Source organism: Grus americana, chromosome 6, assembly GCF_028858705.1.
Source record: "Grus americana isolate bGruAme1 chromosome 6, bGruAme1.mat, whole genome shotgun sequence".
In the NCBI taxonomy this organism is placed as follows: domain Eukaryota; kingdom Metazoa; phylum Chordata; class Aves; order Gruiformes; family Gruidae; genus Grus; species Grus americana.
The window spans coordinates 21962236-21989005 of record NC_072857.1 but is presented as its reverse complement, the minus strand read 5'-3'; the positions used below and the strand labels follow the sequence as shown (position 1 = coordinate 21989005).

Below are 26770 nucleotides of genomic sequence, written 5' to 3'. Positions count from 1 at the left end.
TGGTCCTGCTGGCTGCTTCCAGGTGGGATGGGACAAGGCAGGGGCAGGTCTCCTGCCTGCTGCTCCCTCATAACTGAGGCAGGATCTATCTTATTAATATCTCAGTCTATAACCTATGGGTGTCACCTGCACAAACATGGTAGGTTATTTTAATACAGCCATTAATGGGGACAGGGCTGTTTGCAGCGGGCTGCAAAGCCCTGCAGAGCAGCCCTCACTCGAGGCAGGAGCCATTGAAGCCTTTCAGAGGCCTTGCACTTAGGGGTGAGTTGGGCATGCTGCTCTGAGGTGTTTTTCTACTCTGTAGTTTCACTGTGTCTGGGACATCTGTTCTGTTCTATCTTGCGCTGTAATCAGTGGCATTGCCCTGGGATAACGAGGGCAAAACTGAGGTAAGCAGGAGTTTAACATAATATTCTCATATGTTCACAGAAAAACGTATGCTGATACTCTTTTTTTTTTTTTTTTCTCCTCCCCTTCAGGACTTCTGATTTAAGTAACTAATCATTATGTCTGACCCTGTTGTTCTGCGTAGCATCAAGAGATTGGGAGAGGATAACCATGCTTTTGACTTGGATGGCAAATGTAAGTTTATTCTTCAGTCAGCTCCTTATTTTATAAAGCATGTAAAATAGGTGGTGGGTGGCCTAAGTGAAGCAAGTAGTCTACAGAATACAAAGCAAATAGGCCTGTGAAATAAATACAGAGTTATGTGATACCTGCTGTTATGGGTATGCTGCCTGCAAAACAGCTTTTCTGTAAAAAAAAAATATAACAATCCCTACTCATGGACAAGCTTTACTTAGTCTACAAGTTCACAGTATCTACGTAGCTTTTTATACCCAGCACTTTCACATACAAGTAAAGGGCCCTTACTGGGGGAAAAAACGCAAAAAGTTCTGTCTTCCATAGTTTCTAGAGCTGCTTTCTACAAACACATATATCTGTAGTCATATTAGGCAGAATTCTTATGAGCTATTGCTTTGCAAAGATCTGCATTCCTTCTCATCAGAGCTTTTCCTCTTTTCTTCCATTTTTCCTTTGCAATGTGCAATTTTCCATTTTGCCAATACAAATGCAGCAAGAGTAAAGGAGAAACGTGAAGAGAAACTGCTAAATATTTTGAGTTCTATTTATAAGACTTGAGAAAAGCAGACAAAGAGAGGGGCGTTAAATATTTATACTGAATGTAAGGTACAAAGGAAAGCAAAACAGTAGCACATAATGGAAAATAAATTGCAATACAATGCAATGTACATGCTCCTCACATAGAGTAAAAAGGTTCACAAAAGGATTCCAGCAGTCAGATATCACCAGATTCCCTAAGCGTACATACATTTTGTATTTTCAAATTCCCTGACAGCTGTGGCCTAATCCTGGAAGTGTTTAAGCTTTCATTAAAAACATTCTCCTAGAAACCAATTAAATGCTTCAGACTGTGCATGCAATAGTCTATGTTCTAAACACGGGTCTTACTGGGATTTACAAACGTGGTATTCGCTCCCAATTTCACCTGCTTCATCAAGAAAATAGGTGTTCTCCAGTTGGCTCTGAACAAAACACTTAAGGAGGAGGAATGCTTTTTTATCTTGCGTTCTCTTTTTTCATCAGATGTATTGTTAGAACAATCAAGCTGAATAATGATAAAGACTATGCAGTTTTATTTCACTTGAAATACTTTATGACAGATTACCTCCAGAAAACTGGAGACTCGTGTTGAAAGACAATCCCTCTCTCAGAACTATTTTTCACCAACAAAAAGAAATCAAAGCAAACCATACTAGACTGTGTTACAGTGAATTTTTTTTTCCCTGCCTAGACAACAGTTCAGATTTAAGGCAGTCCAGCCTCAGCCTCTTTCATTCCATGTAAACCATACATCTACCTTTTGTTAAAACTTGTGGCATGCAGCAAAATTCTTTACATAACCATGTATATAATGAAATTTCAGACAATAATCAAACTTTTTCAAGACCTTATGGCTGATTTGTAATAGGAGAATCAGCCCTCTTCAAGCTTCTCGCCCTGCTATATAGCACCACAGTGTCCCAGCTATAACTTGATCTATGATGTCTGTTGTTATTTTTAAAACTGAGTAGTTGCTGATTGATGCTAAGTCTGTATTTCAAATCTAGTATTTATTGGTTGGGTTTGGGATTTCTTTCTAATCTTTATCTGTAATAGGATGTCTCATAGGACTGTTGGCATAACAGTAGTTTGAACACATTTGGAGCATTCAGTCTGAGCTTGGACTAAACCTTTATTGTGGTTAACTTTGTAGAGATTGACTGATGTCTGCAAATATAAAAGCAGCTGTTCTGTTAGAAGACAGTACGTATGCTTTTTTTGGTCTGACATTAGAAACTGAACAAGAGCTTCACGTGCAGCAAGTGTTATGTTCCCACCTTCTGTCTCTCTGTGTTAGCCAGATAATTCCTTTGGTTTTAACCATGCACATCAAATGACTTTCACTTTACTGGGATTATTCTCCTAGACTAGATAATCAATAGATTCAAAAGTCTGTTTTCTGTTAGGAACTTCAAATCTAGGAAATTATTCTCTGAATAACTTAAATGTGTTCTTAAAATCAAAGCTGGCATGCTAGATTCTGCAGCTGATTTTAAAGTCTGCAACACAGCAGCAGCAATCTCAGCTCTATGACTGTGAAAGAAACCAACGTGAATGTTTTCTGAAAGTCTGCTCTCTCCCCAGTGTATTGCTACCCCAGCACACTGCTCTGCATCCTGCTGGAATGAACAGCCATCTGTGTGCTGAAGCAGTACAGATCTCCCCACTCCCCTCCCCTGCTGTGTTTTGTTTTGGTTTTAAAACTTCTCATTTAGGCTGCTAACTGAAGGCAGTTTGAATGCATGGAGCATTGTGGGCTCTAATATTTGTGGAGAGAGGGGCAGAATGATGAGAAAAGGGAGTGAATAGGTAAAGGGGTATGCCCTCCTACTTCTGGGACAGAAAACTGTTCATCTCTTCCAGCCATTTACTTAGAACTTCTCCCACATTGCCCAGATTTATCTAGCTGGTTTGAGGGATTGGTTTTTGTCTGTTAGTTTGTGTTATTTACTTGTCATTTTTACTTGTAATAGGATTTTGGCCAAAGACTTTCTATACCTCTTTTCACAGTTGGGGTTTTTTTGGCCTATCCAAGTGGGTTTGCCTCTGGTTTCTCAGTTTCTTTGGAAATGCACTGGTTTTTCTGCTTAATGTAGTGAGCAGTTTGTTGAACTGCTAGAGCACCTTTCCCAAAGCAAACATCATTGCTTTAAAACCCTACTGGCATTCTGCTGATTGATCTCTTCTGCTCTGTAATCTCCAGTGAGGTTTGTTTCAATAACCATCTTTTGTACATATTAGTAAGAATTAGCCCTCTCTGGATCACCCCTTGAACACCACATCTGTAGGTGTAATTAATAGCCAGCTTTAGTTGGGAGCCTTTTGAGTATAATTTTTTCATCACTTGAATCAAATATCAGGTTTCCTCAGGCTTAACTTTTACTGTGTTCTCACAATACCAGTAAAAACTCAAATTCTTAGCAAAGTTCAGCTTTTCCTGGATTCAGTGCTTTTTTTCAACTTGTAAAATTTCTTTCTGAAATACCTTAATTCTTCTTTCAAATTTTTTTAGCAAAGATTACTATAGCTTTTTTCCTTAGGGTTAATAAATTCTTTCATCTTTCCTACATTCTTTTCTTTCCTTTTCAATAAAAATAATCTTCTATCCTCTATTTCTACTTTTTCAACTGTAGCAGTGTGAGCTGTTACTCATCTGTTTCTTTCTTTCAAATTAAGCATAGGTAGCATCATTCCAAATTCTCCTCCTGCTTAAAAACTGCTGGCCCGCAAGAGCTGGCCTGCAGTTACTCACACTCTTGAGTAGCACTGATATACTCTTGTTTCCCTCTTCAAGTTCATAAATTAGGGTTTCATCACCTTCAGGAAATGCTTATTTTACTCTCTAAATTGATATGACTCAGAAAGCTAATTCGTTAGACTCTTTTGTTCCTCCCAGTAGCCAATTCCTTCATTTTTTGCAAAACACTTTGCATTACCAGCCTGCAGAGGACGCTTTCTCTAAACTTCATTTTTTCTGATAAACCCTGGAGAAGCTTCTAGGAATGGTTTCAAACCATTACAGCTGTTACCAGCTGCCAAACTTCATAAAACTGCAAACAGATGTTTCTTTTTCCTTCACAATCACGTCTTTTCTAACACTAAATGATTCTTTGTAATAATAATTTTACAAATTAAAACCTTCCTGGAAAATGTCTGGGATTCCTGGGATAGACATATGCCCTTATTGAAAGAATCTTTTCTTTTTACCATCCCTGAGTAACAAACAGGGCAGAATAAAACCAATAGGGTCATTGTTTGCTAGAGCCAAATAAAGTTATCTTGTTAACCCCAAAAAGGAGATGTAATCAGCTGTTCCCTCAGTCTCAAAATCAGACTGCTTCCATCTAACATCATTACCTTGGGAAATGCAAAACCCTGGAGACAGTGGAAAAGCCTTCTTCCATTGGGTAGGAAAATGATGGAGACAAAATTTGTGGTTGCAGTGACTTCTGGCACCCTCTTTGAATTGTGATGCAGAGTTCCTCTGTGTTTGCTCTGCGACACAGGCCTGTGCGTGTTCAGTGTTGTGTCACTAGATGTGAAGAAAGGAAGGCACTGCTTGAAAAGTGTCCTGTGGTTTTGAATCTGATGCTGAGCTGCCAAGTGCATCGTAAACGAGCAAGGCGCATATGCCTGGTGTCCTCTAGATTATTCAAACTGTGCTGTATACATAAAACTAGCTCTTTATTCATTGTCATCTCAAGTGATGTACAGCAAATATTTTCTATGTCAGCCCTTATGATGACATATCTTCTTTGGGGTCTCTGCAAACACAAGCTGTGCTTTGGTATGACGTCTTTGACAATGTCTCTTGAAAGGGAGCTAAATCCAGACCTGTTCTGGGGACTAAGGAGTTGCCCTAGAGCATAATTATATATTGTAGTATAATTCCATTTCTCTAAGCTATGATTCCTTAGAGAGTATCCCAAGAATAGGCATCAGTGTTGCAAGTTCATCTTACTCCCCAGGGGCACAGCTGCCCCTCTTCCACAGGATTTGGAAGGCAAGAGTGAAGAGCTACCGTTCCTCCTTTCAGGGATCATGCATGGGCTGCCAGTGGAGTAGTATTCCTTGATGAGACAGTGTACAAGAGAACTAGTTGAATACTAGCAAACAGTTTGCAATGAAAACAAATTGACTTTTGGCAATAGTCCTGAACAATGTATTTAGCGAAAACCATTTTGCCACCTGGGGGATTGAAAACTTGAGACTACTTCTTCAAGAGAAGGCAGGCATAAATTGATATAAATTTACCAAGGAGTTTATGGGCCCATGTCAGTTCATGTCCCTGGCTAGATGTATCAGTGGGAATAAGATGCTTATCACTCAGGAATGATCAGGTCCCATGGGATTCTAGGGTGTGTGTCACATGTCTACAGAATATTATGTACTTTAATAATTAATTATTAACAAGACTGTGCATTTATTTTCCCTAACAGGTAACAGCTTCAAGAACTCAGAGTAAGTCATGTACACAAATGGAACAATCAATATTTCTAGGAATATTCAAAGAAGTTAATGTCATTGGATCAATGGTGCATTTATAGAATATATGGTATTTAATCAAGAGTTGTTCTGTAGGAGTCGAACTGTCTTATTTGATACAACTGACACAGGTAGACCAAAACAGTCCTAGAAAACATTAAAAACACAGAGTAATAGCAGCAAAATATGGTCGGTCTTCTGAAAATGTTTTTGGTATTCAAATTTATCTTTCTTCAGTGCTTTTAGTTTGAGAAATGAGTTTTTCAGGAATTTTAATCAATCTTGATTAAGTTATCTTAAATCTTAACTGTGAGACTTGAAAATAAAAGGAATTAGTTCACATCATTTGAGCTCAGATATTAAGATTTAAATGTAGAATTCCAAATAGTTAAAAGCTGAAATGACTTAGAGACCTTGACCTTCAGCTATCATCTGAGATTTGAATGGAGTTAAGAGCCTCCCTCTTCCTAGATCTTGGGACTACTCTGTAGCAGACTGGACATCCTAGTGGGTGCTGTAATTTGTGCCAGCTCTTTCTGACACAGTGTACACAGTCTGAGAACTACACCTTGAATGAAGAAGCAAGAGCATCTCTTAATTTTTGCCTTTGTCAGGTTGCCCATCTCAGAGAGCACCAGCCTCAAGGTCTACCATGGTCCTTGCACATACCTTGAAACCCAAGTTACATTGGACTTTCACATGTAACGCACATATGGTCCTACCTACTAAACACATGAAGCTTCCTTCAGGCTTTCTATGATCTGGTTTCTGAAAACTGTTCATAACAAATATATCTTGAATTCATTTGTTTCATTAAAAAAAAAACAAACCCAAATTCAAAATCCCTACTCATTCATCACTGAATGTACGCAGCTGCTGATTACTTGCTATAGTATGGATCCCATCCATAATGGTGCAACTAGTACTTTAGATTTTAGCTGATCATACAAAATAGCAATACATAATGTGAGCACTGAATAAAACCCTGTGTGGTAGGGTGAGAGATTCTACTGCCACTATGGACGTATAAACATACAGGCAATATAAGAGGGAATGGGAACAGGACCTTTCTCTGCCTTAAGGAAAGGAATAGCCAATAATTTGGATAGTAGGTTTTTCTCTAACTGACCTCCAAGAACACACAATCCATGTTACAGAAACAGTGTTTTGAGGAGCTGCTTATGAAACAAAGCATAAGCCTTCAGATCGTTTTAACCTAACCTCAGTTCTAGTCCCTGTCTAAAATTTAAAAGAACCATCAAATCACCAGTTCCAAAGAAATCTGAAAGAAACAGCTCGTCTCTTAAAATTCTGGGCAAAATGTCTCAAATAAAATGTAATTTCAGAGAAGTAACCAAGAGAATAAAAGAATTAATGTAAAATCTTATCCTTTTTGCTAGGAATTTCTATACATATGAAGAACCTTTTATAGAGAAGAAAAGTGAAAAGTGAGTTAAGTTCAATTCGGTGTACTATCTTTGCATATAGAAGAAAATATGTACTAAAATACAAGTTTAAAATTTTATGTTTTCTGTTCTTGAAGGTCATCAGAAAAGAAAGAAAACAGTATTCGTGTTGGCTTCTTTCAGCTGGTAATGAGAGCAACGACTATAAATATTTTATGTGTATTGTGCTGCAGAATAAATGACAATAATCTATATGGTTGTTTTGGGGAATAGCTGTGACTAAGCCAAACTTTTAAGGATTAAACTATTTGGCATGAAATCCTGCCATTAAAGTCAATGGGAATTTAATAGAACCCTTTGTCATTTTGTCAGCTTGGTATTGATTATTGATATTTGTGTCATCATTGTCTATTAAACACATTATATTGAACCTACAGGTAGATATGGGGAAAAGAGTTAAGATGCACAGCAGGGATCTAGGTGACCTTGGTTCATTCTTATTTCTGCCAAAAATTTGGTGTGTGATATTTGGTAGATAATTTAGCTCCCTTGTAATTTCTCCATGGGTATTAGAAGATTTGGTAACTATAGAAACTTGAGAATGCACAGTACTGTATGGTATGTCTAGCCTTTGATGGGCCTTTGAATCCCATAGGGTGCATCTAAATTTTAAAATTAATGTAGTAGAGAGATGTGCAACCCAGCAGCATGCAGCTAAGAGGTTTTATTACTTCTGTTTTGCATGTAGTCTAGGCAATTAGCCTCTAGTTTGTCCAAACTAATATGGTCCTGACTGTAACACTGGGCTAGTGCAGTTACACCCATGCAGCTAGGTACTCTGAGTTGGGTGGAGAGAACAGTCTGTCCACGCAGAGGGTTATGTCTGTTAAGCAGAGAGGTTTGAATTCTGTAGCCTGTTTTGCACAGATGTTTAACTTCTAAAGTGCAGTTGGTAACACTGTACATTTGCATCAAATGTGCTGAGAGATTAGATATCGCATATCTGTGTGTTTTCTGTGTGGGGTTTTTTTTTCCTAGACTTCTTATGAGCAAGGTCTGCAAAACAGTTGTAGTGTTACAGTTTTCTTCTGACTTTTTTTGTAGGAAGACCTTTTATTTATTTCTCTTTTATGTTAACTAACTTGGTTTTACCTTGTCTCTGCCCTAATGTCCCTTTTCCATATGTGCTCCAAATGCCTACCCTTTCTTCTTTTACACGTATCATAGCACCTGCAGAACCTGGACAGGTTCTTCAGCAGGCTATATGATTCCCCTTTACACTCCTATTTCAAAATATATAGCATTTGATACTAATATTCTATATAGAAAATTTGATCTACATATTTACGCATGACTTCAACGTGAGAATCAGACTTCACACAATCATGACAAAGGTCACTTAAGTCGCTGTATCTTAGCTGAGTCACCAGCTACATGTGTGCATGCTCTTGGCCCATGGCAAATGTAAAGTAATAGGACTTAGCTCAATCCTTCTTTTACTACATACTATGCCATATTTCTATACATTTCTCCCAGATTAAGAGCTAATGCACAATTGCCTGGCTCAGCCAACTCGTTTTAGAATATTAATTACAAGAACTTGCTCTGAGAAGTGGCTTTCTACCACAGCACCTCAGAGTTTTGAGAAATTGGCTAACTCTTTTCAGAAGCTCTGCACAATGCCCTAAGGCGTTTTCCTCCCTTCCCTCTCCCTCTGTCCCCACAGGAAATCTGCAAAGCAGACTATATATATGAGTTATAATTACTGTTAATCTTTTTTTAGCTAGTTTCTGGAATGGTGATAATGTGGAATGATACTGAGCTATTAATGTTATATGATAATACATTCATTCAGATGGTCAGATTCTGCTGTCAGCTACAAGGGAGCTCATAATAATTTATGAGGCTGTAATCACAGGTGCAATTAGATTAGATTGGAGAGAAAGATTTGTCTTCTTTCTGTATTGAAGATAATTCTGAAATTTAAAGAGTATGGTTTTGTATCTGATCCACCTGATTAATGATTTATCAGTATACAACCAGCATGAAGACTCTCAGCAGAGACCATATTTTTTTCCTGTCTCTTTAGTTTCGATTTTCTTCATCTGTGGAAATTTTAATGATGGCTGTTGGTAGTTTCTGTGCTATTGTTCATGGAGCAGCCCAGCCAGCTGTGTTGCTTGTGTTTGGCGCAATGGCAGACACATTTATTGAATATGATATTGAAATGCAAGAGCTTAAAGACCCAGGCAAGACATGTGTAAATAACACCATAATGTGGATTAATGGTACTGTTCATCAGAATGAAAAGAATGCCACAATAAGATGTGGGTAAGTAGTAGATGTATTTGTTTCTTTTCCTTTGTTATTATGGCTTGTCAGAGAATGTATAGCTAGTGAAAGTCCACTTCAGCTTTTAAATCTTACATTTTCTACCCATAAGGCAGAAAATGGTCATGGTTCTTGTTACAGAATCCTGTTTCTGAGCTGGAGATATTACCTGGAGGGAGAGAAGGTCAGCATGGTCTTTCAGCTATAGATAGCAGCAAGAATATTCTTTGATGATAATTGTTCTGATAACAGATGTATCTGCTACACATCTGAGTACGTTAATCTGTTTTCTCTGATGACACTGTAGGTAATAATGACTTCTGGTCATTCTGGTTAGGACTTAGCTACCTACAGGTGCCTGCTGACTTCTGAGCAAGTTAGCTAAACTTTAGTCGTTGAAGAGAAATGAGCACTTCTGGGACGCAATTCATCTTAGTTTATGGGAGAAGTCTAGGGCAGGTCAGATGAACTGCCCTAGAAGCGTGCCTGTTTCTTTCCATTAACTATAATAAATGGAGTCTAGATGATTCATTCAGATACAGATATCTGTCAAAGGCAAATTTGAACCTGTAGCCTTTCCTAAGGCTCATTTTTCAGTGCATCATTCTAAGAGTTTTCTAATCTCTGAGTCACATTTAATTAGATATTTAATTAGAATTAAAAGTTACTTGTTTAAAGGTCTCTGAAATTCAGAGCAAATGGGAAGTGATTCACATTCCTAGATGTACGTGGCTGGGGCCAAATTATTTGCTCCAGGCTGTCCAAGCCAGCCCTCTGAGATGGGGCTGGCAGATAGAATACAGGATTTGCTGCAGACCTCTGTTCCTCTGAAACAGCAACTACGCACCAGGCAGGATACATTAAAGCATTAAAACCCGTACTGGATATCTGTATTAGGCACCTGAGTTGTTTCTATGATTGTTTTTTGCAAGAGATCAGGTCAGGTGCACAGTGTTCCCTTTTGGCTTAAAATTTCAGTGTACCAAATTCTAAGTAAACAGAATAAACTCTGCTGTCTGCAGGATGTTTTTTAAACAGTTGTCTAAAAGCATAACCGGTAACAACCTGAAATGCCCATTTCAAAGTAATCTAAATGCAATACCAGCAATTTAATGCTCTTCACTGATATTAGCAATAATTTAATACTCCTACTTGAGCTAAAAGAAATGATCATTTCAGATTAGCAAGGTTATGGTACAAAATAATACTTGAATTTACTTTAGCAGCTTTCATTTCTCTTTGTAAAACACTGTTTACATCCAAGTGCTGTAAATTGGTGTAATCACACAAAGTAAGTGCATTCAACATCTAATAAAAGCTTGTTGGGCAGCTGTTCCCTCAAATGCCCTCTCACCTGTGCTGTTTCAGAGCGTGCAGTCTGGTGGGGTTTCTCAGATACTGCAGAGCTGCTCCAGGACGGCAGAACATTTCCTGGTACCAACCAGCACCCCACCCCTGTGCCACAGGCAAACCAGCCACTGCTAGTGCTAGCCTCAGTATAGGGAAACAATGCTTCTATCAACAAAACAAGCTGACTTGCTAGCTGACGTGACTCCAACTTGAAGAAACACCAGATTAGAAATATGTGAGAAACTTAAAACAGTATTGCTAACTTTTTTTTTCTTTTTTTTTTCCCCCACAGGCTGCTGGACATTGAACAAGAAATGACCAAGTTTGCAGGGTACTATGCAGGAATTGGTTGTGCTGTACTTTTGTTAGGATATCTCCAAGTCAGTACTTTGTTCCCTATTTTGATTTCAAAGTTTAAATCACTAAATAATTAAGTTTATAATAATTATGTTCCCTTTAACTGCTTAGTCAGCTGCCCATTTGAGCAGAGCAGACACTCAGTTCTCAGTCTATTGGCTGAAATAGTTTAGCACTGGCAATCGGAGAACTCCTTGGATTGTGCATGCATACTGTTGTACAAGGATACTTTTCACCCAGTGACGTGAATGCATGCTGCTCCTTTCACACCACAAGAATTACTTGCTCAACTATGCTTACTATGGAATCCATGTGCCCTCCCAAAATAACAGCTGAAGGGCATGCAGGTTCTCAGTAGGCACCTCAACTGCGTTGGGCCCTGTGTTTCTTTTATAGAGATATTACAGACTAATACTAGTGTAAAACTAGTGTTGGAAAAGAATCACACCCTACATATTCTGTAGTAATGGTTCAATCCTTATGACTGAGATGAGCCACAAGCTTGGATGATTCCTGCATAATCTGCTAATGGGTCCACTGCTTTTGTAGCTTTTTACAATTGCAAAAATCACTTGTCATTCTCCTTCCTGAAAACCATCCCAGAGTTTTGCCAAGGTAGGATGGCTGCCATCCCTATATTACTTACAGCTGTAGATGGAAAAATTTTTGTCTTTGACATTCATATTAACAGCACAAGTAGTTTAACACGCATCTCAGCCTACCAGAACTGAGACAAATGCTTGATCCAGAGGCTTTATAAAATTGTTGGATTATTTAAAGATCAAAGGCATAAAACAACTATCATCTCTGTGTAGCTAGAATATATTTTACCTGAATAGTAATTTCACCAATAGCCAAATTGCTCTTTCCCATTTTAGCCAAATTGCTTTTTCCCATTTTTTGGGAGTAGAAAGACTTTTTACTGCAATTTATCAGCCACATTATGCTCTTCCCAGATCTGCTTTTGGGTTATGGCTGCAGCTCGTCAGATACAAAAAATCAGGAAAGCTTATTTCAGGAAAGTAATGCGCATGGATATAGGCTGGTTTGACTGTACATCTGTAGGAGAACTGAACACCCGAATTTCTGAGTAAGTAATCTAGAAAAAGCATATACTACAAAGAACCTTTTGCACTTCCTTCCAAACACAACAGAGTGCCTCTAAGTAGGCGTTTGACAAACACCTTCTAATATAAAATACAGCTATGTTCCTAGGAGCGGAGACCAGGCTGATTATTTCCCCCATCTTTCAACTGGGTGTCATAACTGTTAAGCCACAATTATTTCCCTTTCATGCCTTGTCCATCAGTAAATGTTTTTTGTTGGGTTTTTGGGTGGGTTTTTTTGCCAGCTTGTCCTATCCTTCCCTTCTCCTCCTGTGCCCAGTCCTTTCAGAGTAATCTCTAATTTGGCTGCCACTGTACACTCCCCTGAGGCTGGAGATGTGGGTTTGAACCCTCTCTCACTTCCCAGAAAGGAAAATTACATTAGAGGCACACTTTGCTTTTGTTGGCTTTTAAAAGAGTGAGCCTTGCTTAATCTTTTGCTAAAGAAGGTACAAGCACCTACCTTTAGAAAGGGACCCAAGGTAGATGGAGAAACCTTCTTATCCTGAGTAACCATTTAGCCCTGAGAAAAGCGGAGTTTAAGGCTTTCTCCTTTTCTTAGTTGTTCCTGTTTACAGGCTGAAGGCAGCTGCGAGGTGAATATGCCAACTCTAGATGGCTCCCTGTTCTTAGTTGTGCCTGCATGATAGTAGTCACGTCTGCAGAAGATTTTTCTGTAGTTGAAGGGGATTTTATTTACCTTTACTCACTGCCCAGTGGTATCTATGACTTCCTGTGGTGTTCTTTCTATGAAGAATAAACGCCAAGTGTAAGTCACTGTGAAGAATTTCTCTGGAAAAAAAAATAAGAACTGAGCATGTATTTGTCTAATAAACACTTAGTTCCCTGTTTTTTCGCATGACATTGCCCTGTGCCTACAAAAGCTTCCTGACTGCAAAAAAATTCTCCAGAAGAAATGTAAACATGTTCTTCAATTCAACACTCTTAAATTTTTCAGTACAGAACTGGGATTTCACTTGATATATCAATGAGCTAGCAACTTTGCACTTTAAACCTTAACACCACTTGCTCCTATTTATTCCAGGCATTCCCAGTTCTTCTCATCTCAGGGGTGAGGTAGTAGCCAAGAATGACAGAAATATAATGACTGTTTTCCTTTAAGACATTTTTTCTGTTGGCAATGCATAAGGGAAAACAAATGAACTCTGCAGCTGCCTAGGAGTCAAATGGTATTAACTGCTGCACCACTGTCCCCCGTGTGACAGAGCTGTCATGCTGCCTTCAGTGGTAAAGTAGCACTCCTCAGTTTTCCCACTCTCTCTCTCTCATTTAGAGAACAAACTACCTGATAAGGTGGAGAGAGGAACCAGGAGGTGGTGGAAGGTGGAACTAGATGAGAGTTACAGCCCTCCTCCCTTTTCCTGCCCCCTCAGCAAGGCAGTATGGTACATTCGCAGTGCGCTGTGGTGGGAGGACTACCATATCAGCTAGAATGTTTTTCCATTATCAGATAGCTGCATCTAGCTGTCAAGTCTCTGCCCTCTCCTTAGAATCAGCTGGGGAACAGTAGTAAGAACCAGCTAGTGAATGAATCTGCTGGGAGGTTGACTTTTCCTGGGAAAAGACAGTATCTTCTCTGCAGTATTCATGCATAAAAGCCGCCTGACATTGCAAAGGCACCAGGTTTTCTTACTGTAGCCCAGGGTCTTTGGAAGGGATGATGATGGAAAGAATAGGTGTGAGGAAGGGCCTGCTCCAAGGGAAGACAACTAACCCAAATGTGGCCAAGACTTGCAACCCAAATGAAAGATACGCTCACCAATCTTCTGTTGTTTTTTGTTGTTTTATTTCCCAGTGATGTTAACAAAATTAATGAGGCTATTGCTGACCAAGTAGCAATCTTTATTCAGCGCTTAACTACCTTTGTGTGTGGATTCCTACTGGGATTTGTCAGTGGCTGGAAATTGACCTTGGTTATCATTGCAGTCAGCCCCCTACTTGGAGTTGGAGCAGCTGTATATGGCTTGGTAAGTGAATTGTGAGAGGTTCGTGTTGAGGTATGATGAGTAGGGAAGGTCATGCCATAGAGCTGGGAGGATTGGTGGAAGGCTATTACACCCCTTTAAAGTCAAAAGAAGCAGATTATGGTCACAGCAGCACTGGGAGTGAGGGTGGGGAGGGGGGAGGCAGGCTTTGCTCCCACTTTGCTTATTCTGATTCCCAGAATAATATATCCTGCTTCTAAGATGGGAGTGTAAGCATACCTTCTACTGGGTCCTGTGGATGGACCTGTGTTTGCTGAGATCAGAACCTGGCCTACACATTCTCTCTATTACTACACACCTGGTTATTAGACACAGGGCTTGATTTCTAAATGTAGATTAAGGACTTTTAGAGATGATCATGTTTTGGAGCTGTAAAATAGTTGAAAAAAACTGCTCAAACTTACCTCAAGCTGTACCTGCTCTTGGCAGCTGCTGCATCCTCTCCCAATTCTTCCCGTTCTGCTTCTCTACCTGTGCCCTGCAAACTCCCTGTCACCGTGCAGAGGAAGGACAGTGAAGACAGAAACTGCAGGATCCTCTGCCTTCTCAACTCCTCTCCCACACCCAGCAGGGCTGGGCAGTTCCTGCTCCTCCTCTGCACTCTCTCACACTCTGCTCTTTGGTTGGGTTCAGCCCTTTGGCTATCCCTCTTCTTCCACGTCAGGAACAGTTTGCTATCATTTTGTTATCAAACCTCTCATGTAACTCTGACTAATTTCTCATCTTCCTGCTCATCTTTATCACCTTGTGCTGGCTGCAAGTAGATGACTTGAATAATGACTCAGTGTGAAGTGGGAGAGCAGAATCCTGGCATGGAAAGAAATTAACCCCCAAATGCCTCTTTCCTTAATTTGCAAATTTTTTTCTGAGCTCATTCCCCTTTATGTTTGTAATTCCCCCCCTTTCCATTGTTACTTCTGTCCCATCTCTTTTCTTTCACGTACCCACTGTTAAGTGTTTCCTCCTTATGAGCCTTACCAGCCCAAGTCTTTGGTTTTTTGCCATGAAGAAGACAGACCCAAGGTCAATCTAGCCTGGTTTCCTGTCTCCAAAAGTGGCTAATAGATGCTGGGGTAGGGTAATTGAAGGGAAAGAAGGAAAGAAATCTTTCAGTGTGCAGTGTGCCTAATAAAAGCCTGCTTGGAGTGGAGGAGGTGACCTCATGCAGAGCAAGCAGGGCAGTGTGACAGCCAGCACTGCTTACTGCAGTCCTTGTCTGTGCCTACAGTTCAGGTATAACCAGCACTTCTTATGCTTTTGTAGGCTGTGGCAAAACTAACAGGCCGAGAACTAAAGGCTTATGCAAAGGCTGGAGCTGTGGCTGATGAAGTGCTCTCATCCATCAGAACAGTGGCTGCTTTTGGTGGGGAGAAGAAAGAAGTTGAAAGGTTTGTTTGGATAAATTGTAAGGTCTCTGATTTTTTTTTCCTGTAGCAACGTAGCACTATAATGTACTTCAGAGTCATAGCTATTAGTCTCTAAATTCTACAACAATGTCCATCTGTTAGCTTTGAGAAGTACATGCATGTATGTTACAGAAATCCAGGTTTCAAATAACATAACATATGCAAAACCAGTCTCATAATTCAGTCATTCAGTGAAATAAAACATCAGCAATACTATCTTCAAGTCATTCCCACTTATAGGAACATACTGTCAAATTTTCCCCTAAACATTGTCTGATATATCACTTTTGCAGCACATACGAAAACTTTGGGTACTTTCAAGCTGAGTAAAAGAACTAGTTCCAGTAGGACATAATGATTTGATGATGTTAATCTGAAAATTTCTCTTAAATTTGTTTAAAACATAACATGGCTCGAGGATGTGCTCTGAAGCATTGGCCAAATTCTCAGATCTTGTGTTGCTCTGCTAAAACCCCAAACCCTGTGGTGAGATATCTACAGTGAGTGTGGCTTTTCTTGTGCTTTACACTAGAACATACAAGGATTTCACGATCTGGGAGCATTGCTGGTTTCAGCAGTCATCTAACTTCAGAGAGAAGTATTGACTGTATGTAGACTCTCTGTTAACTGTAGCACAGCCAGTCATTGAAGACACCTCATTTTCTTGGTCTTTACTCATTTTGAATTTTCTATCAAATTAATTTAATCTCCTTTTATTTTTCTCTCTCTTTCTACAGATATGATAAGAATCTGGTGTTTGCTCAGCACTGGGGAATTCGAAAAGGAATAATAATGGGATTATTCACTGGTTACATGTGGCTTATAATTTTCCTGTGTTATGCATTAGCCTTTTGGTATGGCTCTAAACTTGTCCTTGAAGAAGAAGAGTATTCACCTGGCACTCTTCTGCAGGTACCCATTTTAGCTCAATGCAACTTTTCTGAACTGTTTTTTGAAACATTAATTCTGCAACACAGATTTGTCGTGTTCTAGTATCTTGTGGCTCAGTGGTAACAAACACCATATATGTCTTTTAAAGATCATTACTCAGTATATGTATGAAAGTATATGATAGAACTGGATAAGATTTTTTAAAAATCCATGTTTATTTTTAAGATTTGAAATGATGCCTGCTGTGATCAGACTAATGCTTTTGTTTGAGGGCCTGCTACACAATTGACAGGGCCCTGAAACTAGCTTTCCCATTTTGTGGGTCAGCATGCGGCTTCTGGGATATTGGCTTCTCTGGAGAACTTACTGTGTGATGAAAAACCCCATTGTGATAAAGAGAAACCTAACCAAAGAAAGTTTTATCAAATCTAACCTCTCTCTCATTAGCAGTTTCTGTTCCTTGAATCACTATTTTCTGTTGGTAATTGCCCACCCAGCTCTATAGATGACAAAGAACGTGTCAACGTACATGCTGATAAAAACACACATTGCTCTGGCTCCTGCAGTGTATAGAAAAAACCATGGCACTCATGCATCCACTTCTACACAGTAGATGCTTTAGACACTGATGATCTAAATGCAAGAAAACCAACATCTACAGATATTTTGGTTATTTGCTTTAAGCCAGGACTGCCTAAATGGCAGGCTTCAGTCCAGACCCAGAGTAAATTTCTCCTGAACCTTGATAAGTCTTGGGTGTTCTGATGAGACATCTATTTCTGCTCCTCTGCCTGTTGCACACCATGAGAGCTCCCAACCACCAGCAGCATGCAGTGAAAAATTTCCTGCTAAGTGGAGCTTGATAAATTACTCCAAGAACATTGTAAAATTGAGTCATTCTTTCAAGGAGGATGTCCCTCACAGGAAATTATTTGCAACTGCTCATGACACCAGTAGTTGATACAAGTTGGTGCTGTGAATAACAGAGTGAGCAATTTCCCTCCCTTGCACGTGATAACTATAGTTCAGTGCTTCCGAATGACAAATGGCAAACAGTGGGGAGCTACCATGTAGCTGAAAAATTGTAGCTGCCAAGGGAAAGGCTCTCCCTTATGCTCCCCTTCCTCTCTCAGTTTCCAGTCATCTTGTACTGAGTACTGAATCCTGTCTACTTTTATTTCTTTCTCAACAGTAGTGTCTCCTTATGCACCTTGCCCATTTATCCTGACTATTGTTTGTGTTGTATTCAAAAGGATAGCTGAATATTTGATTGCTTCTTAGAAGAATTCCCAGGTATTGCCAAGCTACAACAAAGGATTACATACCAGTTCTCTAATGGTCAGGGTGCACATTCAAACTATCAGCCACAACAAAGCAAAAAAAATGGACCAAAAGCCTACACCAAAGACATTATCCAAACATTTATAATCTGGTCTGCCAAACCACCTCTGTAACTGAAAAACTAAGGAGGAATAAAGCAGACTAAATTCTAGGGAAAAAATGTTCATTCTGACAAGCACACCCTGGTGTGTCCTGTTCTCTGAAGCCCCTGTCTCTTACCAGAATTGCCAACATTTTCAGCCTTAGATGGCTCCTGTCTATATTTAAGAACTTTGATAGAAGCCCCTTCATAGGAAAAGAAGCATTAGCAGCTTTTAGGAATTTTGAACAAATGCTTTTGGCATTTTGGCTGATGTGCTGCTTCTGAACTGCAAGGCCAGACTCTAAGGCTGAATTCTTGAAGTGTCCTCTGATATTCAATACTCTGTCCAGCTGCCTTTATCATCTGTCAGTCCTTCCAGGAAGAGTGGATGCTGTGGCTCATTTCCCTCATGTTGTCCTAGGCTTAGACCAAAAGGGGATCCTAGGGCTTTCAGAAGAGGGTCACTAGTGAGTAATCCTTCCCTTTGGTTCTTGGAAGAGGACTTGAAACAGTGAGCACGTTGGGTGTATGCTACCTGCAGAAACTGTCCACCTGCACTGATAGAATAATCTCACCTGAAATAGTAGTTTATCCAGTGTTGGTAGCAACCCCTACACTTCATTTCTGTGTGAGATGGAGAAGAAATATTCTCTGTAGCTGGTACTTGCTCCAGAAGTAAGTTTTGTGAGTATTGGACGAGACAGGCACTGTATTGGTTTAATACCTTGTTTTAAGCTTCTTTCTGGTTTTGAATTGTTGTAGCCTCTCATCTGCTTACTAGTAAAAGACATCTCCGAAATAATCTGCTTGTCACTGATGTTCAGTTCCAGCCATTGTTTCAAGGCACAGACACCCAGTAAAATTGAGGTGGCTTAAAAATACATCAGTGGCACCTCCGTAATATCTGGGTGCACACATTTTTAGGCCAGGGCAAATATAAGATAAGTTGAATTACTTCAGCCTGGAAGCAAAGTTGTGAAAGTGAAAATCCTTCTAAGATGCATTTGTTTGCTTTCTTGTGGGCTAATTATGCTTATATAGTGAATCACTGCAGCTCAGCTGATGCACAAGAAGTCATTAAGCCACTGTACTTTGATTTGCCTGTCTAAGCTCTGAACTGTAATAAAAATGTGATGTCATATTTTGTTGATTTCTTTTTCCACTTCTTCAGGTTTTCTTTGGCGTTTTAGTAGGAGCTTTAAATCTTGGCCAGGCATCTCCCTGTCTGGAAGCCTTTGCCACTGGCCGTGGGGCTGCAGCAAATATTTTTGATACAATAGATAAAGTAAGTAAAGCATTTCTAAGTTGTGTCACTTTGTAGTGGAAAAATAATTAAATAAGCCTCAAGCGGTGGTAGTTTTATCTACTGTGTAAATGAGGAAACATGAGTGCAAGTAAAGAAAAATTGACTGTGCAATAGAAAGGTCTAGCGGCATTGAATGGATTTCTTAAGTGGCCTCTGTCTGAATAATGAAGTTTTTACCTCAGCTACTGCTGTTTCTTACTCCCATTTCTCCTTACGTAGAATTACTGATCAGTGCAGGCCCATGGAAAGTGTACAGGCAGACATTAATAGGCACCTTGCAGCCAAACTTGCAGCAAGCATCTAGCTCCCAGCCTCCAGATGGCATCAAAAGCTGTGGCTTTATAAGCTTTAGTGGCAAAAGTGGCCTCTGTCACCTGTCCCAGAGCTACCCCAAGTTAAAATGAGACCAAATGAGCACAGGCACTGGTCACATAGCAGTCATAAGTTTTAATCACAATATTACCTAGACAGAGAGACATTTCAAATAAGGTTGTATGAGAGAGTCTGAGAGCCACTGGCATTTATTGGTGATGCTTCCTTTCTGTATCTGTATAAATTTAGTGGTTGGCAAAATGACGCTGATTTCTTAGCAGTACATAGTATCTCTGGTCATTGACAAGCTTTATTGTGCTAAAAGCTGTGTAAACACATTAAAATGCTGCTTCTCTTTTACAGAGCACATAAGGGTATATAAAGAAGGCTAGAGGGGCTGTGCTAATGCTAATGGACTTTTTAGTAACCCGTCAATGTTCTATAACAACGATAACACATATGCCTTATAAATGCACTTCATAAGCTAAAGCTCTAAGATAAACTGCAAAAGAGATGAGTAAGGGAAGTGGTTTTTAGAGAAAAATTTAAAAAGCACAAAGAGTTGCAACAGTAAGAATTAATCACAAAATTCAAGATAAGGTTGAGTCAGATAATCTTAGGGTAGAAAAAGCAAACTAAAGTGAGATTTCATCTGTCTAGAGAAAGAGTGACAAAATTAGATCCATCTGCTTGCCACATTTGTAGATTTGTGATTAGACAGTAAAAGCACAGCTCTGCCCTGATACAGATTTTTTTCTGGCACTAAACTTACAGACATGTTGAAGTTCCCATTTGCAGGATCAGTGAAACTTTTCTTCATAGCTTAGTATCTGAATTTAAGTAAGATATATTTCTAAAGAGGAACCAAACTTTTAGCTATTCTTAACATCTTAGAACACACACATTTCTCTTATTAAAATTACCTTCAGTCTGTTAGGCTACATAAAAAAAATCACGCACATTTCAATTATCAAATATTGGTGTGGCTGTAGTTTTAATTCATTCTCTGTATTCCATGCTTCAAAAAATCCATCCTTAGAAAATTTGATTTCTTTGGGATTTCTCAAATTTCTTAGTTCTCTGCTCATATCTAGCAGTCCACAATACCCAAGGCCTGGCCAAAAGTATGTGAGATCCAAAACACTTCATGGGAAAACTTCAAATCAGGATTCCAGCTCTTAGGACTGGGTGTGAGTGTGCAGATCTTCAGCAATGAATTAGTTGTTCAGTGCTGTAGGAGAATGTTTATATGAGCGAAGTAGTGCCATTTTATTCCAGAAGAGCTGGCTAAATTAACTTAATCAAAATGCCTCACTCAGTCAGCTATTCTGTTCCAGCAAAAACTATCTGAGTGGTTGACTGTGGTAATTGCCACAGTAAACCTAAAATGAGAAGAAGGTGCATTCATCTTGCTCATACTACCCACCGGTGACAACTCCTCCATCTCTTTGGCCTTCAATTTTATGTCCCTTGCCTGCTAGCGCTGGGGCAGAGCCTGCTGCTGGCTCAGTGCAGCTAAGTGCTATTCAAACAAGTGCCATGGTTTTGTATGGTATTAGGAATATTTATCTACTGCAGCAGGGTTGGCTGTTTAACAGCAAATAAATAACACAATAAATTCTATCCTAGAAACCCACCATTGACTGCATGTCAGAAGATGGCTACAAGCTGGATAAAGTACGAGGTGAAATCGAATTTCATAATGTAACATTCCATTATCCCTCCAGACCAGATGTAAAGGTAATTATTCATTATCCATCTCGTGAACACAATTACTGTAAACAATCAAAATATCCCAGTTCTGCCAGCAATTTCTAGATTTTCAGCAGTGTTTGATTTCCAGAAGCGCAGACCCTCTGTTTAAAAGTAGACTAAATAATTCTTCTATTAAAGGGTTCTTCTACTTACCATTCTGCTTATTTTACCATTTGGACATATCCATTGCCATAAATAATTCCTTGCTGCTGAACATAAATTCGTAGTAATTTCAGACAAATTCACCTGCATACAGTTTCTCTTACAGTCCATTATGCACTTGTATCAACATGTGCTAGAATAGGACACAAAGTAATAAGCTGAATGGTGCAAGGAGATTTTATAAGTCTCTTCCATTAGCCTGGGGATGCGCCATGTGACCCATTAAAAAGCTGGGAAAAGGTACAGGAGCATTGGCTGTATACCCCATTATTTCTCCATTACTGGGTTTGAATTGACAAGTTCGCCTTGGAAAAGCATATTATTGGACAAGCAAATGAGTGCTATTGCTTCTAAAGACAGAAGCATATGAAGTATCAGATTTTTCTACATAATTTCACTGCTACATTCTTACTATTCATGCTTTAACAGGCATCCATAATGCATGTACAGTGTTCTTTAAAGGGAAATTATTGCCAAATTCTCCAATGGTATTAACTTGACTAGTTCTTAATGATGAACAACAGGAACAAACGAAGATCAAAATCTGCCTGCCTGTCATGAAAAACAGTGCTCTGCATTTATGAACTCTTCAAACAATATAAAAAATATTTGGTTTTCTTTTTACTCTTTCTTCATAATATTTTTCTGAATTTTGTAAAATTACTTTGAATCTCCAGAACATACCCAAGAGAGAATTATAATGGATAGATTCTGTTTAGTTTTTGTTTGGTTTCTTTCCTCTCCAGATTTTGGATAACCTTAATATGGTTATTAAAGCAGGGGAGACAACAGCTTTTGTTGGAGCTAGTGGAGCTGGAAAAAGTACAACAATACAGCTCATCCAGCGTTTCTATGACCCCACTGATGGCATGGTGAGTGTACCACCCTAGAATTTGTTTCTCTAGGCTTAGGGACTTGAAAGAACAACATGGTTTCCAAGGTGGGAAGGAAGATTTTTTTTTTTTTTTTTTTTTTTTAAAATGAGTGGAATATCCTCTTGTGCCTTTCAGGAGAATGTTGAACAGTCTTATCAAAAATAATAATGTGAAAGAGAAAAACCGTTAGGAGAAAATAAAAATTCAGTGCTAAATCTGAGTAAAAACTATACCTATAGATACAGTAATTCAGGAGTGACAAGTCTTCCGTTCTGGAAAACACAGTATTGAACATTTAATCATTATCCCATAATATTGCTTTAGTATATGCAATTACCATTTAGTAATGGATTGGCTAAGAATATGAATTACATCTATTAACTGTCCCTTTCCATTTATTTGTTCCTAGTTGGCACAAATCACATACGTGGTGACCTGTGTTTAAATGTATAAAAGACAAAGAACCATTTTATTGTAAACATATAATGATAATTTTGAGGATTACTTTCCACCTGCTTTATTTCTGAGGCCAAGCAAAAATTTGGAAATGACATCAAAGAGCACAGCTCCTAGGCTCAAGTAGTAGCATATGCTACTGCCACTGCATTGCATTCTTTTGTATATGAAAGCTGGTTTTTACATTGGTTGTGGAAACACATCATCACAGGCCCTTCATTTCCATTGTGTATTTCTTTGTCTCTGAACTGGAGGGGATAATGTCCCAGACTTATTCCCTTTTTGTGTCCATGTTTTATTTGGCTTCTGTAGATTACCCTGGATGGCCATGACATTCGTTCCCTTAATATCCAGTGGCTACGCTCACAGATTGGTATTGTTGAACAAGAGCCAGTGCTATTTGCTACCACGATTGCAGAGAACATTCGCTATGGTCGGGATGAGGCTACCATGGAAGACATAATCAAAGCAGCCAAACAGGCCAATGCTTACAATTTCATCATGGACTTACCACAGGTATGCTGTGCCTTGTGAAATGTTTGGCAGAATATGATAGGAAAATAGAGAATCCTTTTGTCCCTCCCCCCCTGCAGCCATTTGGGCAGAAGTTTAATATAGATAGTAGGCAGCAACCTTTCCTTTGACTAGAGTTAGTTAGGTCTTACTATGTGTATGCCACCAAGTTTAAAAAAAAAAACACAAAACACCCACAAACCAAGAAGAATTAGTTCCTCAGGAGTCATATGCACAAAATTAAATATCATGGTAATAATCACACCACGATTTTAACAATACGTATTTTTCATGGTATGGACATCTGTTTGTGCTCAGGCCAAAAGCAATTTAGACCCCAGACTCTCACAAGCCAGCATATGCTTTTGAGCAGTTTGTACTGATCCTCACAACCTCATCTCCTTGTATGAGCTCTCTAAGTTAGCTGGAGGTTCCCTCTTTCCCAGGTCCTTCCCTTATGATGACAGGGCTTTGATCAGTCCTATGGTATCCTCCTTATAAAGCCCATATTTGATAGTACTGGGCTGTTTACTTTTCTAGAATGTTACTTTGCCAAGTAGCTTCTCAAAGGGACATGTTGCAACAGTGAACCTGTTTGACAGGATTCAAGTACCATTAGCTAATGTCAGTATGTACTTTTTATCCGCCATCTATGCATTTCCAGGCTTCCAGGAAACTATTCATAGAAAGACTGTGTAAAGGCCCCTCTGTATTTCCTGGAAATGGAGGAATAAACAAGATTTGGCTCTAGGTGAATATAATTATCCTGGCTCTTGAGATGCTAGGTGTTTTGTGTTTGTTTAATTCTCTACCTGAACCCGATGCTACCGGAGTGTGATGTCCATGAATCACAGACATAGTGTTCATGAGTCACAGGCCATCAGCAGACAAGTCCAGCTCTGTGGAAAGTTTGCTGGTGAGTCATCTGATGGAGAGTGGGCTGGTGTTTTCTCTCCATTTGTTTTTGCTGATATAGTATTTGAGCCAAACCAGAACATTTCACCTTTTCATCAGTACATATGTTTGGCTTGGGGTTGGAATCCCATATCAGGCAAAATGATGTTGTTCATTATGTAGGAAAGTATTTCATCAGCTCTCCTTTGAATGTGGTGCACTAACAATGTTTTTGTCTTTCAACGACAATAATTTTTTAAATCTTTGAACTTAATCTGAGAGACATTTTACCAGTGTCTTCACAGACCCTTTTGTCATGTGTTTAATTTTCATTTTTTCCCTTCACACAGCAATTTGACACTCATGTTGGAGAGGGTGGAAGCCAGATGAGTGGAGGTCAAAAACAGAGGATAGCTATTGCTCGAGCTCTTGTGCGAAACCCAAAAATCCTGCTACTGGATATGGCTACATCAGCACTTGATAATGAAAGTGAAGCTACTGTCCAAGAAGCACTTCATAAGGTTTGCTATGGCATAGCATAAATCAGACTTAAAAGGGCAGAAAATATTTTTAATGCACTCTGCAGAGGGTGATGCTGAATTGCAACAAAGCAGTAAGAAGCTTTTCTTAATAGCTCTTTCATATGCACAAGTATAACCTTAGTATTATTGGCAGAAAATGATTTTTTCTTACATGGGGACATTAACAGAAATCTATAGCTCCCTTTGCTCAGAAACAGATGCTCATCTATGGGCTATGGATGGGGTTCAAGTCAAAATCAGCTGAAACCACTAGACAGACTCCTATTGACTTGACCAAACTTTAGATTACATAGCACTGGTTCCAAGCATTTCTGTTTGCTGTCCTCTGAATGGGGCTGCTGTTGTTCCTTGTCAGGCTCGTCTTGGCCGCACAGCAATCTCCATAGCTCACCGCCTGTCAGCCATCAAAGCTGCCGATGTCATTGTTGGGTTTGAACATGGAAGGGCTGTGGAGAGAGGAACTCATGAGGAACTCTTGAAGAGGAAAGGGGTTTATTTCATGTTGGTGACCTTGCAAAGCAAAGGAGACACAACACTTAACAGAGAAGCAATGGAAAGTAAGTGTTTTGTTTTCTTTTATAAAATAACATAAAAATCCACAGAACCCTGATTTTTTAATTTTTTTTTTTTAATGAGGGCTAGTTGCTTCTTTTTTTTCCTTCCACCTTTATGGCTGAATTTTAGCATTCATAGAAGTAATACATTAATAGTCCCAGCCAAAGTGGTTTTACTGCATATGTACTAAATGACCCTCCTAATATAGATCTACCCTGAAACATTAATCCCAACCTGCAATACCCATCATTTTATAGTTCCTTTTAGTGCTGACAGTCCAGTTCTGCTGCATTTGAAATGCAAGCATATTACGGAATATGCTGAAACCACGCTATTTGTTTTACTAGAAGCAGATTTGAATCAAAGCTTCTGGAAATGGAGGTCTAATAGAATGATCTGATGTATTTTTGTGAAGCAGCATACCTTGGATATGATTATCTTAAAAGAGAGCAATTACAGTGCTAAGATAGGGAAACAGCCTTTAGCAGTCACGTCCCAAGTGAGATGGTCCTTGGGTTAATATTTAGTTAACTTCATCATGTCAAATACAAATATAAAACTTGTGGTACATGTAGGTTGAGTAGCAAGGTTGTATTACATTCGTTGCCTTCTACAAAGTATTCCAGTTATGACTTGGAGACTTGGGTTGTATTCATTTTTAACACAAACTGAAGAGCTCCATGTTCTATATTTTACAGCAGCAGAAAATAGCGTGATTGAGCCAAATCTTGAGAAAGTCCAGTCATTTAGCAGAGGAAGCTATCGGGCCAGTTTGCGGTGAGTCTTAAAAATGATTGTAAATTTTGGTATGTTTCCAGATCTCTATACTTTGTCCCACTATTCAAAAATCCCAATAATGCTAGCGAATCACTTCCCTCTACGTTGCATAAAAGATGGTGGAAGGGCTGCAAGCGTTTTACTAAGACAGATTTCACTTGGAAAGAAATAGCTTGGGTAGTACATTACTGATTGAAGACCTGTGGATAAATAGTAAGATTCTTAATTTTACTCCCCTTTCTATCCGTACTACCTTCTCTCCAATTCTGGTCTGCTCTGCTAATGTTCCTTTTTTCATATTACTACCATACAGGCATATATTTGTATTACCTAATGCACTTTCAGTCCAGTCACTTGAAAAATGACTTGCTGTGCAATTACTTGAGAAATCAATGCAATGTACAGGGACATTTTTATTATGGCTTCTACTGGATGAAAGCTAAAGCATTTTACAAGCCAGACTGTCTTGTAGCTAGACACTTGTTTCTTTCAGGCAAGCCCATGTCAGATGTATGCAAGTGAATACATGTCTCCTACGTTATAGGGTTATGTTTTGTCAGGGATAGAGGTGGATTGTTTCAGCAACCTGTTTTGCTGGACTGAATTACTTGATAGTGATAAAAGTGAATTGACTTGGTGTCTTAACGGCTTGTGCAAATATAATAGGATACACCACAATTTTGCTTAACAAACACACAGTGCAGGATACATATAAGATAATGTCTGAGTGGTGG

General features: G+C 39.2%; 3 protein-coding genes across 10 annotated transcripts in view; 1 reads left to right on the top strand and 2 right to left on the bottom strand.

Annotated features, from left to right (window-relative positions):
• Positions 1 to 14693, bottom strand: part of DHRS9 (dehydrogenase/reductase 9) — a 41773-nt gene extending 27080 nt beyond the window's left edge. The window contains exons 1-2 of one of the 2 annotated variants that reach the window (XM_054830844.1): positions 14574 to 14693; positions 12864 to 12955 (exon numbers count right to left, since the gene is read on the bottom strand). The gene's annotated coding sequence lies outside the window, so the exon portion shown is untranslated. Of the gene's footprint in view, positions 1 to 12626; positions 12811 to 12863; positions 12956 to 14573 lie in introns of those variants that run through there. The other variant, XM_054830845.1, reaches the window with a different exon arrangement.
• The window catches only part of ABCB11 (ATP binding cassette subfamily B member 11), a 72851-nt gene that overhangs the window by 26282 nt on the left and 19799 nt on the right, over positions 1 to 26770 (top strand). For 5 of the 6 annotated variants that reach the window (XM_054830833.1, XM_054830831.1, XM_054830830.1 and 2 more), the window contains 17 exons: positions 483 to 585; positions 5568 to 5589; positions 7014 to 7061; positions 7157 to 7205; positions 9109 to 9350; positions 10993 to 11080; positions 12014 to 12147; positions 13980 to 14151; positions 15433 to 15557; positions 16313 to 16487; positions 19061 to 19174; positions 21137 to 21247; positions 22171 to 22296; positions 23068 to 23271; positions 24513 to 24683; positions 25060 to 25261; positions 25958 to 26036. In XM_054830833.1, the coding sequence (XP_054686808.1) occupies positions 510 to 585; positions 5568 to 5589; positions 7014 to 7061; positions 7157 to 7205; positions 9109 to 9350; positions 10993 to 11080; positions 12014 to 12147; positions 13980 to 14151; positions 15433 to 15557; positions 16313 to 16487; positions 19061 to 19174; positions 21137 to 21247; positions 22171 to 22296; positions 23068 to 23271; positions 24513 to 24683; positions 25060 to 25261; positions 25958 to 26036 (2138 nt within the window). In that variant the 5' untranslated portion in view covers positions 483 to 509. Of the gene's footprint in view, positions 1 to 482; positions 586 to 5567; positions 5590 to 7013; positions 7062 to 7156; positions 7206 to 9108; positions 9351 to 10992; positions 11081 to 12013; positions 12148 to 13979; positions 14152 to 15432; positions 15558 to 16312; positions 16488 to 19060; positions 19175 to 21136; positions 21248 to 22170; positions 22297 to 23067; positions 23272 to 24512; positions 24684 to 25059; positions 25262 to 25957; positions 26037 to 26156; positions 26250 to 26770 lie in introns of those variants that run through there. The other variant, XM_054830834.1, reaches the window with a different exon arrangement.
• G6PC2 (glucose-6-phosphatase catalytic subunit 2) overlaps positions 24720 to 26770 on the bottom strand; it is a 38542-nt gene continuing 36491 nt past the window's right edge. For both annotated transcript variants that reach the window (XM_054830841.1, XM_054830843.1), the window contains one exon: positions 24720 to 25150. Coding sequence is in view for 1 of the 2 variants with exons in the window: in XM_054830843.1 (XP_054686818.1) it covers positions 25124 to 25150 (27 nt within the window). In the remaining variant the exon portion in view is untranslated. The remainder of the gene's footprint in view (positions 25151 to 26770) is intronic.